At 33.0% G+C, this 17,048-nt stretch overlaps 1 protein-coding gene across 1 annotated transcript in view; it reads left to right on the top strand.

Annotated features, from left to right (window-relative positions):
- Window positions 1–682: 682 nt before the first annotated feature.
- Window positions 683–17,048, top strand: part of LOC129220573 (vesicular glutamate transporter 3-like) — a 77,796-nt gene continuing 61,430 nt past the window's right edge. Inside the window, exons 1-2 of the mRNA XM_054855005.1 lie at window positions 683–769; window positions 3,265–3,501. Of these exons, the coding sequence (XP_054710980.1) occupies window positions 683–769; window positions 3,265–3,501 (324 nt within the window). The remainder of the gene's footprint in view (window positions 770–3,264; window positions 3,502–17,048) is intronic.

Raw genomic sequence — 17,048 nt, 5'->3', positions numbered from 1 at the left:
GGTCTGCCGGTGGTTCATGTTTATTTGAATTAAATAAGATTTTAGATCTAAAAATAAAGAACTTTTTTGAAGATAAAAGGGGAATTCTGTCCATTACGCACCCTTTTCTCGTCCTATATCTGTTTCTGGGTGTGGTCAGAATTTTCGGAGTAAGTGGGGTCGGACCTTTTTTCGAAATTGAGCAAATAAAAATGAAATTAACTAATTCAGAAGATCCAGACGCAGCTAAACGTTAGATGAGATGTAGTTGCACGAGAGCAAAATAGTTTTAAAAGTCTAAACACATTAAAAGGCTCAGAAAATTGAGTTTATCTGAGAGCGATGTCTCAGGCATGTCTGTTACTGGTGCCGTTACCCTACTACATCTATGACTCAGCTTAAGTTTAGCCATTTTGGATAGGATTTTTCATTATTGCACTGCTAGGGTTACCATAGCAAAGCTTCAGATTTCACCAAATTTTCCGAAAATAATATTTTATTTAATAAACAACTCACGTGCCACTAATAATTGCTCACAGTGAACAATCACGAAACCCGATAACTCGCCAGAAAAGACAACCACTCTAACACGCGCTCCGATCCAAAATGGCTAATCTTAAGCTGATGCGTCGGCTCGTATATATAGGGGCCTTAGCTGAAATTTTTTCTTTTGCCTTCTTCACGTGTAGCTAATAGTTGTATAATGCCGAGAAGATACATTGTTGTCAGCTTTGGCTTCCTCTGCTACGTCATCCTCAACTGTCAACGACTGAATCTCACCATGGCTTTGGTAACGATGACGGAAGATCGAAACCGAAGCAGTTTAAGAAACAGGAGTATTTCAGAGTGTCCATTCGCTAACGATTCTAAGAAACAACCAATGAAAGTAAGATAGCAAAAATACTATTTTTCGGTATACGCATTAAATTGCAATAATATTTTGCGGTATTTTCCCAATTATTAGAGTGTGGAGCAAAGTGAAATGGTTAAAATCACTTACTTTTTTCAATCCGAACAAATTGTAATTTTGTTCTAAAATTTACGGTTCATAAAGAAGGAACAATATATTTTGTAATAAAACTTTCAAACTTTTTTTTTAATTTTTTGGCAGTAATTTTTGTACTTCCAAAAAAAGATCGAAAACTTTCACTCTTTTTTTTCCATGGGGCAAAATGAAAATTGAATTGTTTTTTGATTCAATTTTTTTTTTGTTTTATTATTAAAGATATTTTTGATCAAATGAACGAGTAAATAAAAGAATGAATGAATAAACAAAAAGAAAAGGAAAAAACAAACAATTAATTAATTAATTAATTAATGTATTAAAAAAAATAAACAAGTGAATAAAATAGTGAATGAATAAGAAAATAAGTGAATGAATGAATACATATAAGGGAAGATTACGTGAAAAAATGTAAATGAAATAATTAATTAATATGCAAGTGGTTTGATAAAGTATTGAACAAGTAAACGAAATAAACTATTTCACTTTGCCCCGTTTGTACTTGAATAACTGTACAAATTATTTCAAACACAAATAAGCTTAATATTAAACACTAGGTCACTTGACATGGAACGACTTAGGTCTCAACTAATGTTTAAAACGCTAACAACAAGAACTTTATCATTGAGTAATAACAAAAATATTCTTGACTTACAACATAATGTTACAATATGAGTATCAATTTTTGAAAATTGCCTTTATTACCTTTTTTTTTAGAGGAAACTTTTTTTTTGACTGTAATAGACTACATGTGTTACTACATAGTTAAAATATTACCAGATAGGTGGCGCTAAAATCTGAGTAAATATTTTACCATTTTACTTTGCCCCGCTATTTCACTTTGCCCCAACATTTTCCTCCTACAATCGTTTTTATAGGAGATGGTGACATGCCTATTTTCTTACTTGGAAAAAAAATCGGAAAAATTTCACATACGTCTCCGTCATGTTGGCACCTCATGTTTTTTGTTGAAATTTAAAAGGAACTTTTATTGATTTTTCATTACTTAATATATTTATGTGGCGGATTTTTTTGCATTTTGACGGAACTTATTGAGTTATTTAAATTTGTTTGCAAATTATTTTCAGCGGAATTTTCATGTTGTTCAAATAACTTGCTTTTTACTTTTCAGAGTATTTTAGTTTTTAATGGCCTAGTTAAATTATTCGGTGGACTATTTTTTTTTTAATTTTAATGAAATTTTGAGTCTTTTTTAATGACTTGATTTGTTTTTAGTCCATTAAAAACAAAATAATATGCGGTATCGCCAACCGAGAAGCTTCCATCAATCTTTGTTGAAATCAAATATTACACTTGAATCTTCTCTTTCTCATCGTCGTTAAATCCTGCTTATAAACATGAAAAATTCCAAAACTTAAAAGATATTTCATTGAAAAGCAATCATTATAAATTGCTATATGCGTTTTCTGACCAATTGACGGCAAAAACATAAGCGTTTACACTCGAGCTCTGCATTAACCAGGGCTGCGGAGACAAAATGACCCACTCCAACTCCCGGAATTTTAGAGCCTTCGACTCTAGACTCCGACCCCTTTACCCCTCCGACTTTGCAAGCACTTGCAGTGTTGCCAAGTTTAAGGGAAAATGACCAGACCTCCGACTCCGCCTCTTGAAATGTTTAACCTTCAACTCCCGACTCCGACTCCTTTACCCCAAAATCATTTTGACTCCGATACTTTTCTCTTAAATTCAGTCTCACGCTGACGCCGCAAGCACTAGGCAGAGTTGAGGACTTAGAGGGAAAATGACCGACTCCGACTATGACTCGTAAAGTTTTTAAACCTTTGACTCCCGACTCCGACTCCAACTCCTTTACCCCCAAAATTAGTTTGACTCCAATTCCAACTCTTTTACCCTAAATTCAGTCCAACTCCGACTCCGCAAACACTGGAAGACTTGAGAACTTTGAGGGAAAATGGCCGACTCCGAAAGAACTGACCGAGTTGAGGACTTTGAGGAAAATGACCGACTCCGACTCGTAAAATTTTAAAACTTCGACTCTCGACTCCGACTCCAATTTCTTTACCCTAAAATCAGTCCGACTCAGACTCCACTGCTCTGCTGCAACTAACACTTCTGAGAGAGAATATCAACAGGCAGAAATGTCGACTCGACAGAACTACCACGCAGTTTCATTAGAATCGCCGCGCCGCCAAATTCAAACCAGCAATTAACTGAAACCGGTTTATTTATTTTGCCGCACCCTGTATTATGTTCTTGAACTTCAACATACAATGAACTATTCCTTACGTATTTCTTAGAACGGAGAAACTTTCTACTGGGACACAGCAATGCAAAGCTACATCATAAGCGCCAGTTACATAGGCTTCGTCATCACCCAGACGCCTGGCGGAAGGCTTTCCGAGACTGTTGGCGCCAAACAAATTTTGGTGTTCAGCCTCATAATTGCATCCTTGTGCAACCTCATCTCACCCATTGCTGCTAAACTGAATCCTTATGCGCTACTGACGTTTCAGCTGATAAAAGGAATGTTTTTGGTAAGTTTCCGTTTTAAAAAATAAATCCATTTACTTTAGCGATTCTCAAATAGTGGTACGATGAACCGGTGCTGGCCCGGTTAAAAAATTGACCGCAGAGATTTTTGCTCGTTCACGTTCAAAAATGTGCCTTACTTAAAAAATGAAATATTCTTGAATTTTGGAAAAAAAAAAAATATTCTTTTAGTTTTTAACGTACATTTTGCGATTAAGTTACTCACTTTTCTATGATTTATTAGCAATGCTCATTGCTTATGAATAATCATTAAAATAATTACTTTTCCTGTCATTAACTTTTTTTTTTTGGTAACAGTTCTTTTAACACCAAGTAAAAGTTTATTTAAATACTTATAAATTGATTTATTTCGTTAATCACTTATGATTATAGTTTCTAAAAAGGAAGAAAAAAATCAATCGTTTGCAAAAGTTTTAAACTATATTGTTTAACAGTCCAATCTAATCGAAAGTTGTTTTTTTTTTTTTTTTTTTTTTTTTTGGCAAAAAAGGACAAAGTGAAAAACTTCTCCACTGGTCCGTAAGCATAATTCACATGTTTTTAATGATTGATCATGATTTTTTTTTGTGTGTGTGTGTGTGTGTGTGTGTGAAAAGAAAAGAGGATGAATGAAAAGAAAAAATTAGCGTTTCGCGATTTTTTTTTTTTTTTTTTTTTTTTTTTTTTTTTAAGCTCTTGTCGGTTCACAGGTCAAAAAAAGGTTAAGAAACGCTGAATTACATAATTACATTCTTTTTTCACCCAGTGATGTTTCAAAAAGTCGTTTGAATTTTTTTCTTCTGCGCAATCGAGTTTTCTTACTGATTTCTTGACGTTTTTTCATTCTTCTTTAATTGTTACATAATGAGTTACCTTGCCGTTGCTTTTTGTGGCAAGTGAACCATATGTACGGAGATGTGTAGTTGTTGATACATATCAAATTATGTGATTCATTGCTTTATGTGCTTTTATGTATTCATTTATTTGTTTGATTATTTATTTTTTTCGCACGATAATTAAATTTGCATTTTAACGATTGCATCGTTTCTTTACCTTTTGTTTATTTTATTTCAATTTTTATTTTAATTTTTTTCTGATGTCCAAATATTTTTGTATCTTATTGTTGATTATTTTTTCTCGCAAAAGTTATTTACCGGACGTTTGTTGGAGTATACATTTTAAATATTTTAAACGAAATAATTTGCGATTTTTAAAGAAAAAAACAATGGTAAATTTCCTCTTTTGCAAACTTTTTTCTAATTGAGTTTAAACGATTAACCCAACGTTATCTCTATTCGCGTGTTATTTGATTAATAATTAAAGCACTATTTGTGTTTTTATGCTTTCTTTCAATACTATGTTTACAATTTAAAATTACGTGTAGTGGCATTCGTCTACTCTACTCATGCTTTATATTGATTTCAGGGGATGATTAATCCTGCTGCATTTTATTTAACTACCAATTGGTTTCCGAAAGCTGAGAGATGTTTTTTGACATCATTTGTTTTTACGGGTTTTCCCTGTCGGAGCGTTTGTCGGTGGCATTGTATGCGGGTACCTATGTGATCTTCAAATTTTAGGCGGTTGCCGTTAGTTTTCTACTTGTTTGGTAAGTATTCTGCTTAAAACACTTTAAAATTAAAGTTTTTTTAACGTAACGAAAAACATATGTATATTAAGCATGCAACCCTTGGTATCATTTAGTGATATCCACCTTACGCTGAAGTAAAAATGAAAATAAAGATTACTTATTTTGTGGGGGGAAATGTGTGTCGTAAAGACGCACGATAGAAGTTAAAGTTTTTTCTTTTTTCTTTTTTTACATTCTGAGCTGCACTTCACACATTTTCGCTCAGCATACGCTCTTGTTTTTTCTGCACCTGTCGAGGAATGTTCTCAACAAAATTGTACATTTTAATGAAGAAAAGCTATTATAAACAATGAAAAAATAAAACAATTCTCGAAATCTGCTTTTTAATTGTTGCCGAAAACAGTGGAAAATAATAGTAATTATAAAATTAATACTCTTTCAAAAAGTTAACAAAATAATTTCAAAGATCAGCATATGCAATGTGATCCCGCTTTAAAACTGATCACTTGACTTGAATCACAGAAATCTTCGAAAACCTGCATTATTTGAAAAGTTTAAAAAGCCCAAAATCCACAAATATATTCTTGCTGAAGTTCAGCCTTGAAATTAATTTGATATAGATATGAACAAAACTAACTTTATAGTTACTATTCGCAACTCCAGAGCTCGAATACGCTATCCTGCAGTGATTAACAATACTAAAGAAAAAGGTAAACATTCCATTCCACGTGTTTTCTTTGGGGTAAATTACAGGCTTCAGACAGTTTGTGGTGTAATGCAATTTCAGAGGAATAGAACAAGAAGCTTCCACAAACACGATGAAAATTAACGCCATTCACTAAGCGTGAAAGCAAATTATAAGCTAAGCATGCGTTTTTTTTTTTTTTACCTTTTTCATCGCCATTAGACAGTGAATGCAGCGCCCCCTATAGTTTATTGGAGTTGCGAATTATTTTTCACTATGTTTCGCAACAATTAAAAAGCGGAAGTGTTATAATTTTTATAATTACTACTACCGTTCGTAATTTTGGCAACAATTACAAAACAACTACATTGCAAATAATCGGCACACATTTGAAACTCTTTAAGTGTTCCAGTTGCCTAAATATGTGCTAAAATATATTTCGAATGTGTTATGGACAAAGAAATGAAGTTGAAATGTTTTACTAATCCGTTCCGTTATCAAGAAAACGTTCCAAAAGTGCACCGAATGCATTTTACTGGGAATCTCTATTCAGCCGAAGTTTGGGAATACACTTGAGAGCACATTGCTCGCAGATTTGAAAGTGCTTGTGAAATCACTGCCAAAGATATTTCACACGGTCACTGCTTTCTTTGCTACGCCATGTTTGCAAACAGTCTGGATCGACCGCAATCACTTTCGTGATACTTTTGAATGCTCAAAAGGTACGCCACTTTCCTTTTTTATGTTCTTTACAGATAATTTTTGTATTTGTACATTTACTGAGCTTCATACCTTTGTTTTAAATAAACTAATAATTTACCATACCGCTTAAGTTTTGAAATAAAATGAAATCCTCTGTTTTAAAACTGTGTGGTTGCGTTAAGACTAACGTGTTACGATTCTAATTTTGAAACTTGACGATTGATTTAGGGCTAACTCAGAAATTAGAAACATCGAAGCAGAAAAATTTTAAAATTAACTGATTCGGGGATTCGAGAGAAATAACTCAGCTACAAATGTAAAACAATAAGCGCTAGCCAAAGCAAAGCAAAGAAGTATCATCTTCTTTTTGTAATAATTTGTAATGTCATATTAAATTTTCTAGCATTAATTGTTATTCTTGTCAGGCCACAATTATTATTAGTTTTATCAAGAATTGATAAATATCGAATTCAACATCGTGAAAATGGGCTGCTTAGAACTACGAACTACGTAGTTTGCATTAATGTTTGACGTTTAGTAATGCTTCTTGAATTCTCATTTCTTTCTACGTGGGTCAGAATATCAACAAGACTTTGAAAATTAATTTAAAATAATAAAGCGAAAAAATCATGCATACGAATAAAATTTACTAGGCTTATTAGCATTTTCTTCGTTACCACGTGCGTTTGTTTTAGTTTTTGTCCGCCATTAGACAGTGACTGCAGTGCCCCCTATAGTTCGTTGGAGTTGCGAATTTTGAGAATATTGATCAGATACTAGAAAGTCGATATTTGATACGGGAAAGTAGTCTCGTTTATTCAGTAAGTTACCGACCTATAGCCAGGGCTAAGGCAGAAATACATGAAATACACCGCCAGCTCAGTCAATGAGCTGGCAGTGTATTTCATGTAGTCTCGTTTAGTTCTGGACGGAACTTCTTGTTGTTTTTTATGCGAAGGTAGTAGGAAAGTTTTATCACTGGAGAAAAATAAAACATAGATAAATAAAGAAGTGGAATAATCTGTTTTTATATTTTAAGAGAGATCAAACCGCTTTGTGACGTAGAGCGAAAGTTCTTTCAGTTATTTTATTTTTTTAGGCGTGGGAGGAAACTTTTAGACAGGCCAAATTGGCACGCGTTCCTTGTAATTGCCGTCCCTGGTATGACGTTCGGGATGATAATTTTTTCTTTTACCCCCTACAACAAGAATACATTTATCTCTGTGAAACAGCTTATTCATAAATAGTTTAGTTCATTACTTAATTTCTGACAAATCAAAAGTCTTTTGAGGAACACTGGGGATTGCAGCCTTCTCCCCACATAAAACTTATAAAAATAATAGTACACCGATTCCGAGCCAGAGGCCCTTACGTTCCGATTAGGATTACATGGCCTCTCGTCGGCAAAAAAAGAAAAAGTTTGTTTTAAAAAGAATTTCGTCAATTGAGTCCCAATCTGATGGAAATTACGTAGAACGTAGAAAATTCTACCCTTTCCAACGATACATAATATGAAGATATGCAAGTAATATTTCACCCCTTTAATAGGCAATAATAGGCAATTTACGCGAAATTTGAGCTCAAAAAATTATTTACAAAAAACTAATTGGAAATTAAAAAAAAAACAAAACCCCAGGTGCAAACCCCTCGGGCTCGAAGTAATTTTGTACAAAATTTCAAGGCTGTAGGTGCTATGGGCTCTCCTAGACGCAGGCCCGCCACAGACTTCCTTTCAAAATTTTCTTTGACCTTAATTTTTTTTAATATAAGGAAATTACGTTCGCATGGCAAGATTCGGTATAGGCTTCTACATTCAATGCACCATAAACGGAAGTTGAAATTTTTGGACTTACGTCTTTCTGTCTCTGAGATACAGATTAATGTGTAGAAAATTAAAAAAAAAAATAATAAAAAAAAACTTTTGGAAAAGTGGATTTGAATAGGAAGGCGTTAAAACTTTAAAAAGCAATTCCTCATTTTGAATTCAGCTGCAGATACCAAATTTTGTGCTTATTACGACAATATTACCTTTAAAACGTTTTTTCTAAGGTAAATAACAAAATAACAATAATTCTGTCAAAAATAAAAAAAAAAATTACAAGAAAATGAAAAGAAGTGTAAGAGCTGAGTTCCCGTGGCTACCGTGCAAATTAAATCATGGGTTTGTGCAAGAGGAGTAACTTTAAGCTGATCTCGTATTAATTACAAATTTTGTAAACTGTTAAGAATTATTGAAAGATGCGGATATTAAAAAATATTTAAAAAAATAATAATAACGGTAATGATCAACACTATGATTGGGGAAAACCTCAGCATTGTGAAGGTTATACAGATCTTAATGTTAGCATTACGATGCTTCCAGGTTAGGTTTGCCCCAATTATAGTGATGATCTGTCTTTGTAATGTAAGACAGTTTAAATCGCGTTTCCATTAACAGTTACGATACTTGTTGATAATAATCAACTAACAGGAAAACAAAGCATTTTTATCACAATATAAAAAAATAATTTTGTTACCACTTACTTATTTAAAAAATTGAATACCAATATGTTTATCAGAAAATTGCTGAAGTTTTGAAAACTTATTACAAGCTATACTGTTAGCTATAACCTCTCTAATTACATCTAAGTGACACATGAACTAGAAATCAACCAAAAGCTGACCAACGCAGATTAAGCGGTCAATTTTGTTCAACCGTTTTTACATGCATTTAAATCGTAGGTTTAGCATATAATCTTCATGCTGCCTTTCATTCTCTATTTTTACCAATTCTGAAAAGTAAAAAAAAAAAAAAATTAAAACAATTTCAAAAAGGGGATGCTATACCAGGGTTCTAGACATACTAGATATTTAGTTCAAATCAAACAATGTTAGTGACGACTTGCTGGTTAGGCAGTTATTTCACTCAGTTTCCGGAGTCATGCTGAACTCACCTCTGTCGTTTCTCCTGTGTCTTTGACTGTTTTTCTTTCTCTACTTTCGTTTCTCGAACGAGATCGAACTCTTTTACCAGCGGTTCAGCACTCTATATTTTGGAGAGAAACCTTATGTTCATTTTTAGTGCACAGATGGTGAACTATGTTCATTTTGGAAACATAGATTGTTAACTTGTTTTTCCTGGGAAGCGTAGACGATTGACTTGTTTTGCTTAGTGTTCATTTCTGGAATCATAGATGGTTAATTCTTTTAACATTGTGTCCATTTTTAAAGGGATATAGCTTGTTACTTTTTTTGCCATCAGTCCATTTTAGAAGCGTAAAATGTTATCTTATTTTTTAGTAACAAAAAGTGTTTGAAAAAATCATTAAAAAACATATTTTAAATTTTTTGAAGGTTTCTGCACGTTTTCTCTCGTATTGGAGTTACAAGCTCAGTCTCATGGCATTGAATTTTGAAATACACAAACACCCATTTGTTTTCTTTAAACACACAAACACTCTTCGCTTACGGAATTATAAATGCATCGTCGAGGCTTAAATTTGAATTTGCCCCAATGGCGCGATTTGAAATTGAACTATACGAATTGTGAAACTTCTAGAGAAGCAGTATCCCATACTCCTATATTAATACTGGCACCAATTGCTGCTTTTTGATCAATTTCATTAGAGATAATAATGCAGTATTCGTACTTGTAGTATCACAGTTTTTTTTTCTTTGCAATAATGTAACTTACCGTTTGCTCCCAGATAATTTTGTTTCCTTCTATAAATAAAAGTATAATAGTTTTTTTTAACATTCCACAACTCAAATGTATATTTTTACTTAAATTTGACATTTTGGTTCTACTCAAAGGTACAGCGAGGGGTAGCGTTGAGGGTCAAACGCACGAAAACCCTTGGTTTTAGCACATAGTAAGTTGGCTAGCTGCTGTGCAGTACTTTAATGGTCAACTTAGATAAATGGGCAACTTATGGAGGTTGATACATATGATCCAGGACAAGATCTGTACTCGACAATAGCGGTCAACTTAGACAAGGTGGTCAACTTATTTAGGTTGATATACATGATCCAGGACAAGATCTGTAACTGGCAATAGCGGTCAACTTAGACAGGGGTTCCAACTTTCAAAGGTGGTGAACTTTATAGGTTTTACAGTATCGTATTACGTATTTTTTGTGCATGAAAGGACTTGTCACTTCCTCCCTCCCTCCGAGGAGATAAATTCTGGCTGCCAATGGTTTGAATAAATGTAAGTAATATGACGTAAAAAAAAAACATATTTTCCTAGAAAAATATCATGGATAACTATTAAAGTTTACGAGTTCAACGTAAAAAATAAGGACACAGTTCATGTAATTGGTGTCTTTGAAATGATTAATTATAAACCTTGTTGAATTCAGGATTTCTAGGCCGAAATACTTGATGTAAAATACTTGGTCTGTTTTGCGAGTGCAACTTTAAACCCTTGTTACTTGTTAGAAAACTTCTGATTTTCACCACGAACTTAAATAAATAAATATGTATATAAAAAAAGAAGCGTCTTTAAATGAAGGTCGGGAATTGTTTTCATATATTTTCATGTCAAGGTTAATTTGTTCTTCTGAAAAGTAGTTCCTGAGGAGTCAAGTAAGCAAATAAAAAAATGAGTCTCTTGTTGAGTGTTGGTTTTTTTCCAATAGAAGTTTCATGGGGGAAAAAGAGGGGGGATCGAGCTGGAGAAACATTGCACATAAATATGCCTCGCTTCCTCGCCAGCAGAAATCTTTCGGCTCTTTCTCTGAAGAATAAAAATAACCGTTTCATGTTTGACCTTTCAATTGCAGGTCATCACGGGAAGACTTCATCACCCAGGGATTCTGATGCAATGGGAAAAAAGAGAAGCTTGTCGACAGGACTAAGTCGTTGAAGATATGTATGATTAATCAATGTTTACATATATTGAGCTGCAATTCCATGGCTCAGTGACCAGAGTACGATAAGACACCACGACGGATTAAATGATAGAACAAGAAACATTCTCTGGCAATGACTCAAAAAAAAAAAAAAAAAAAAAAGATGCATTTGTAACGGTATTATCACCACTAATACATTTTACGATGGTCAAAGAAAAAATCTACTTTGACTGTTCTCTGACGCAGAGCTAGTCTAGAGTAATTACATTTCCCAGAACCTAACCACGCGTGACATTATACTAGAGTACATAATATTTGTGTAGTACCTGGATTTTTTTAATTATTTTTATTTTAAGAAAATTGTAACTGAAAGTTTTCAAAATCATTAGGCACTTCAAAATATAACACCTTGTAATCCCACCGAAACAGAACACGTGTCTGGACTTTTTTTTTTCTTTTTGTGTCTCTGTGTGTTTAAGGTTTTTAGTTTTACTCGTAGCTTTTGAAAACGTCTAAACTCTATTAACATTTGTGTTTTAATAATTCTTCGAAATATATTTAAAAAGTTGTTCTTACTTTGGATTGCTTCAGTCTTATCGTTAACCCTTACTTAATAACCAAGCTTTCTCCCTTAAGTTCCATTGATCCCAGTCAACAAATATTTCCAATTTCTGAAACATTTTCGCTGTGCTGAAAAAGGACGCATAGTTTTGGCTAAGATTATATAGAATCGATACTTGTTTCGCCTCCCTTTATTGGTAACGCTTCTTCTTTTATTTAAGTCAATTGATAATATTATTGCTCGCTCCATTTTACTTAGAAGAATATGATTTGAACTGTTTCAATTCAAGTAAATGATTTTCAGATGAAACAGTTAAGAAATCAAAATGAGACCCCCTCTTCTTGGTTTGAAGCACAGATTAAGGAGACTCCATCCTATGAAGTACGAACTGTTAAATGATTCCACCTTCAGAAATTTGTTCTTTAAGTGACAATACTACATGCAGCAAAGATAGTTTTAGCTGTGATCATTTTTTAAACATTTGTTTCGCCTCTCTTTAATCGCAACGCCTTTTTTTTTATCATAGAGATTGATAAATTATCATTCGCTCTATTTTAGTTAAATCTACGATTTCTTTTCTCAGTTTTGCAAATCAAGTAAAGCAGGGGTTCTCAACCTCGGAGGGGAGTAGAAAAATTGCAAGGGGGGCATGGGTGTATGGAAAAAGAATAAAAGTAAAGAGAGTAAAACGAACTGTACTCAATTACTCATAAATATTGTGAAAGTTCCTTGTGTTGCATACCAATTTCACTCAGATCCCAGATTAAATTTTAAGAAGTATTTTTTTAATTGCTTTTATTACTGAATTTCATATGTTCCTATAATAACATATTCTTACAGTATGCGTTCAAAATAAATTTATGTGTAGTGAACTGTGATATTAAATTTTGTGTGGGAAATTATCTGGATTTTTATTTACTAACCAGCATCTGTTGCCGATTGTACTACTTTGTATTGACCTCATATGAGGGAGAAGGGGGCATTGCCTCACATAAGTTTTCAGAGGGGGGTGTAGAGCCGAAAAGGTCGAGAACCCCAGATGTAAAGGAGTCTTAAATGAAAAAGAAACGTTTCAAGAAATAGAATTGAGATGCAACATTCTTGGTTAGAGGCATGGACAAAGAGATTAATTTTTAGAGAAAGAGAAGTACTAATTATCAAATTATTCCCTCTGCGGAAATTTGTTCTTCAAGTGAAAGATACACTAAAATGAAGTATTTAGAAATAAAGAAAGAATGCTAATTGTTTTCTGTTATGCATTACTACCGCTGCAGTCTCGGTAAATATGGTATTTCTAAACATATACAGAGAAGCAGTATAAAACGTTTCTTTTTTATGCGCTTGTGTCACTGGTACGATTTTAAAATCATATCGGGTCCAATACATACTAAATCAAAATACAGCTAACATACGTTTTTCCATTTATGCATTTTTTTTTCAGACAGTATCTTCAATACCGCATAAAAGATCCTTCATTGTATTACCGTCTAAAGGAAATTTTTAATGTTGTTCAGTGTAATTAGTAAACACGAAATTATCTTTTAATTAACTAGAAATTCATCAATTTCTGTCTTTAAATGTCATGACGCATCGAAAATGCTAATGCATTCACTTGGTGTTTTGAAATTCATAGAATTACCGACCTCATTTTTCTTTTCTGCCTCCTCAAGTTTCACATGTTCGACGTCAATTGGCTTCTCTTTCACATCCTCTTCTGGAACAGCTTTAGGTGGCACCTAAAAATCAGAACACAATTCAAGTACTTGCTTTAAGATCATCGAAAGTAATTTCAGACGTCAAAATTGTTTTCATTGTTGATGCTCTTAATTGTTAAGGCTGCCCTCCCCTAAGATATGTGACTTACAGTACTGCGCAGAAAAAAAATTGGAAGTTTTCAATAAAATGTCATAGAATTATTACGATGCATTTTTTTTTTAACAAAAGAATATTGAAAAGCAAAATGTAAAGAAATATTGCCTTAAATTATTTCATTTTACTCTGTTCTATACTTAAAAGTTGTAAAATAAGAAGAGACTAGAAGTGACGAAACTAGGATAATATAAGCCAGTGGTTCTGAAATGGGTGCCGAGGCACCCTGGGGTACTGTAGGAAGAGACGAGGGATGCCGCGAAGTTTTCATGATATCAATATATAAAGAAATCTGGGTGCGCCAAATAAGGTTACGTAGACCAGAAACACATCATCCGGAGCCCCATTTTTTGATGTAGCATAATAAAAAGTCTCTAGATTGTGACTTCATCGTCATCAGAAAGCCTAATTGATGATAAAGCGTTATCAAAAAACAACTTTTAATTACCAGACAATATTGAAGCAAAAATTATATAAAAGAATTATGTCAAAATTACTTGATCTTATTTTCAGTAAATCTTGTTTCTTCATCATTCACTGTAGTTTAATGGTATAAAAAAGTTGTTGATTGTCCTTGGAGCCCAACTTATCAAGTTGACGAATTGGAAAAGAAAAATATCGTTGTGTACCGTCATTTTTTCCCGTGACGGTGTCTTCATAATATGACACCGGGAGTATCGAATGGAGGACATGATCCAGTGCTGTACATATGTGCATATTATAAATTATCGGTTGTCACGATGATTGATCTTTCTCTTTTCCATGGAAGAAAATATTGAATTTTTGTATTTGAGCTTATCAACCGTGATGAATGCATTTTTATATTGATATTGAAGAATTTCTACAAATTCTTTTTAATTTGATAGTATTTTATTGCGATTTTTTCTTCTACTCTGCGTGATAAAAACCTTCCCCAGGTTTGACCTTATTATGAACCCATGTTCCTAATAAAATCAAATCACCTTTCTTGGTCAAAATTGCTGAAAAACGTTAGTTAAAACTTAAACCATTCGCTTGGTTTTATTTATTTATTTTCTCATTTTTTATAAGTCATTTAGTGAATGTGAAAAAGCAAGAGACAATTCAATCATAAATATGGAGAGATATTAGGTTATTAAAATTAGAAAGGCTTTATTTGACGCACTACAGATGGGCTAGGGTGCGGTGAGAACTTTCTAATTCTTGAAAGCGCGCCGCAAGTCAAAAAAGTTTCAGAACCCCTGGTATAAGCTATGAAATTATTTTTTTACTTTATCAAAACTTTTCTTATTAATTTATTGTTGGCATTGCGTTTAATGAGATTAGCGAAATCTAAGGCGTCAAAGGATAGTCTATTTATATGCAATTTCAAAATTGATACAAAGTTATGTAAATAAATACCATTGAATTTGTTTCTGAAAAATTCAACTTTTTCGCAGTCAATAACTGCAATTTCGAAGCATGCTTACCAACAACGTTATTATTATTTTTTTTTATTTGTGGTTGATTATTCAACGCTTCTAAAAGCAGCAGTTTTGCATAAATTTCAGACTGTATTTCAGATCTTTTACTCATATCTAAATGCAAGAGTATATACGGTGACCATTGATTTTTTTTCCCTCAAAACGAGACATTTAACAATTTTGGGCATTTTTGTAATGTAAACTTAAGAAAAAAGTTACATATTTTTTAACAGTTTGGGCTCATCATAGAAAAGAATATGAACTTAAAAAATATAATAATTAAGAATTCTGTAGCATTATATTTTCAATGAAGAAGTGAGGCAGAGAGAAGCAAAACGATGCAAGTATGCTTTTTAAAGTTTTGAGTAAAAACGCGTTTACTGTTCAGATTTTAGGCAAACTTCCATTGATTTTTTTTCATTATTATTATAAATTATGCTGTATTACAGCTTCCATCAGAGCTACTAGTATATTATCTCTTACCCAAAAACATAGGAGAGGTTCTTTCTAACCACTTGTACCGATTACTATTTCAATATTTTACATTTTAGCACTTACATCTCTTTGCTTCTCACTGGCACAAATTTGCTTGAATATGTTTCGTGCTAATTTTAAAGAATTGTTACATGATTTCATACAGTTCACTTAAGTAATCAACTTTGCTTTAAAACACTACTTTTTCGCAAGTTCACAGATGATTGTTAATAGAAAAATGTACTTTTAACCGGGACATTAGGGCACGGAAAACGTAATCCCACCAAGCAACATAAAATGTACAAAAAAGCCCAAGTCGAACTTCCACCGCAAAAAGTAGACTGATATCAAGTAAAACCAAGTCAGTTGTTTTAGATAATTAGTTTTTCGGGAAGCACCTATTTAATAACTTGTCATAAATTGTTTCCTAACACATTACCTTGCAATATTTAGTATCCGTATTAATATTGGATACCTTTATTTCTATATAGGTTCTATATATCTTATGAAGACTTTGCAATCGCGCGGGCAACATAACATCTACGTGCTCTTGGCGTCCTAAATGAGCGCTTTATTTGTATAAATATTGCATAAATACGGTCTGTCAGCCCTATGTTCCATTAGGAGTATTCTTAATGGTAGATCATTCGGTACTAATCCATTTTTTTTGTGCTAATCTCGCCTAGCCTATTAGATTTCATTGGCGACAATACGCAGGATACACATGAAAATAATGTTGATTTAAACATTTTCTAAAAATAAGGCAGTGGAGACTTTCCAATTAGCATTGGCAATACCCTTTTTGGCCACTATAAAGCCTGCTCCAGCAAATTAGAAAAATATCCATGATTCTTTTGTCATAATTTAGCCATGCGGCTTGCCAAGTCATTATATTAATATAGAAATTAAGGTATATCAATTTTAAACGGATACTATAAATGTTGCTTGGTTGCGTGTTAGGAAATAATTTGATGACAAAGTTATTAAATGAGTGCTTCCCAAAAATACTAATTAAAACAACTGACTTCGTTTTACCTTGATATCTCACTACGTTTTACGGTGGAAACGAGACTTGGCTTTTTTGTACATTAGGGTGGTCCAAAAAAAGGTCCTTTGATAAAAATTTCTGATTTTTACTGGTCTTACCCTCCTATTTGCGTTCCATTTATATAAAAAATAGTTGTTGTGAAGTTTGAGCTCATAATTTTAACTTTTAAAGGTAGCTCAACACTCTCAAAGTTTGGTAATATTTGATTTTACGCAATAAATGTAGAAGGAAAGAAATAAGCTGAGAAATCAATACAGCTTTAATTCATTTAATTATTTAGCATTTTGTAAGTTGAAAATTGCAATACAACACATCACTATGGATGTGATTGTGCTAGTAACTACTTA

This window comes from Uloborus diversus, chromosome 4, assembly GCF_026930045.1.
Source record: "Uloborus diversus isolate 005 chromosome 4, Udiv.v.3.1, whole genome shotgun sequence".
NCBI classification, from domain to species: domain Eukaryota; kingdom Metazoa; phylum Arthropoda; class Arachnida; order Araneae; family Uloboridae; genus Uloborus; species Uloborus diversus.
This window is presented reverse-complemented; position numbering and strand designations above follow the sequence as displayed.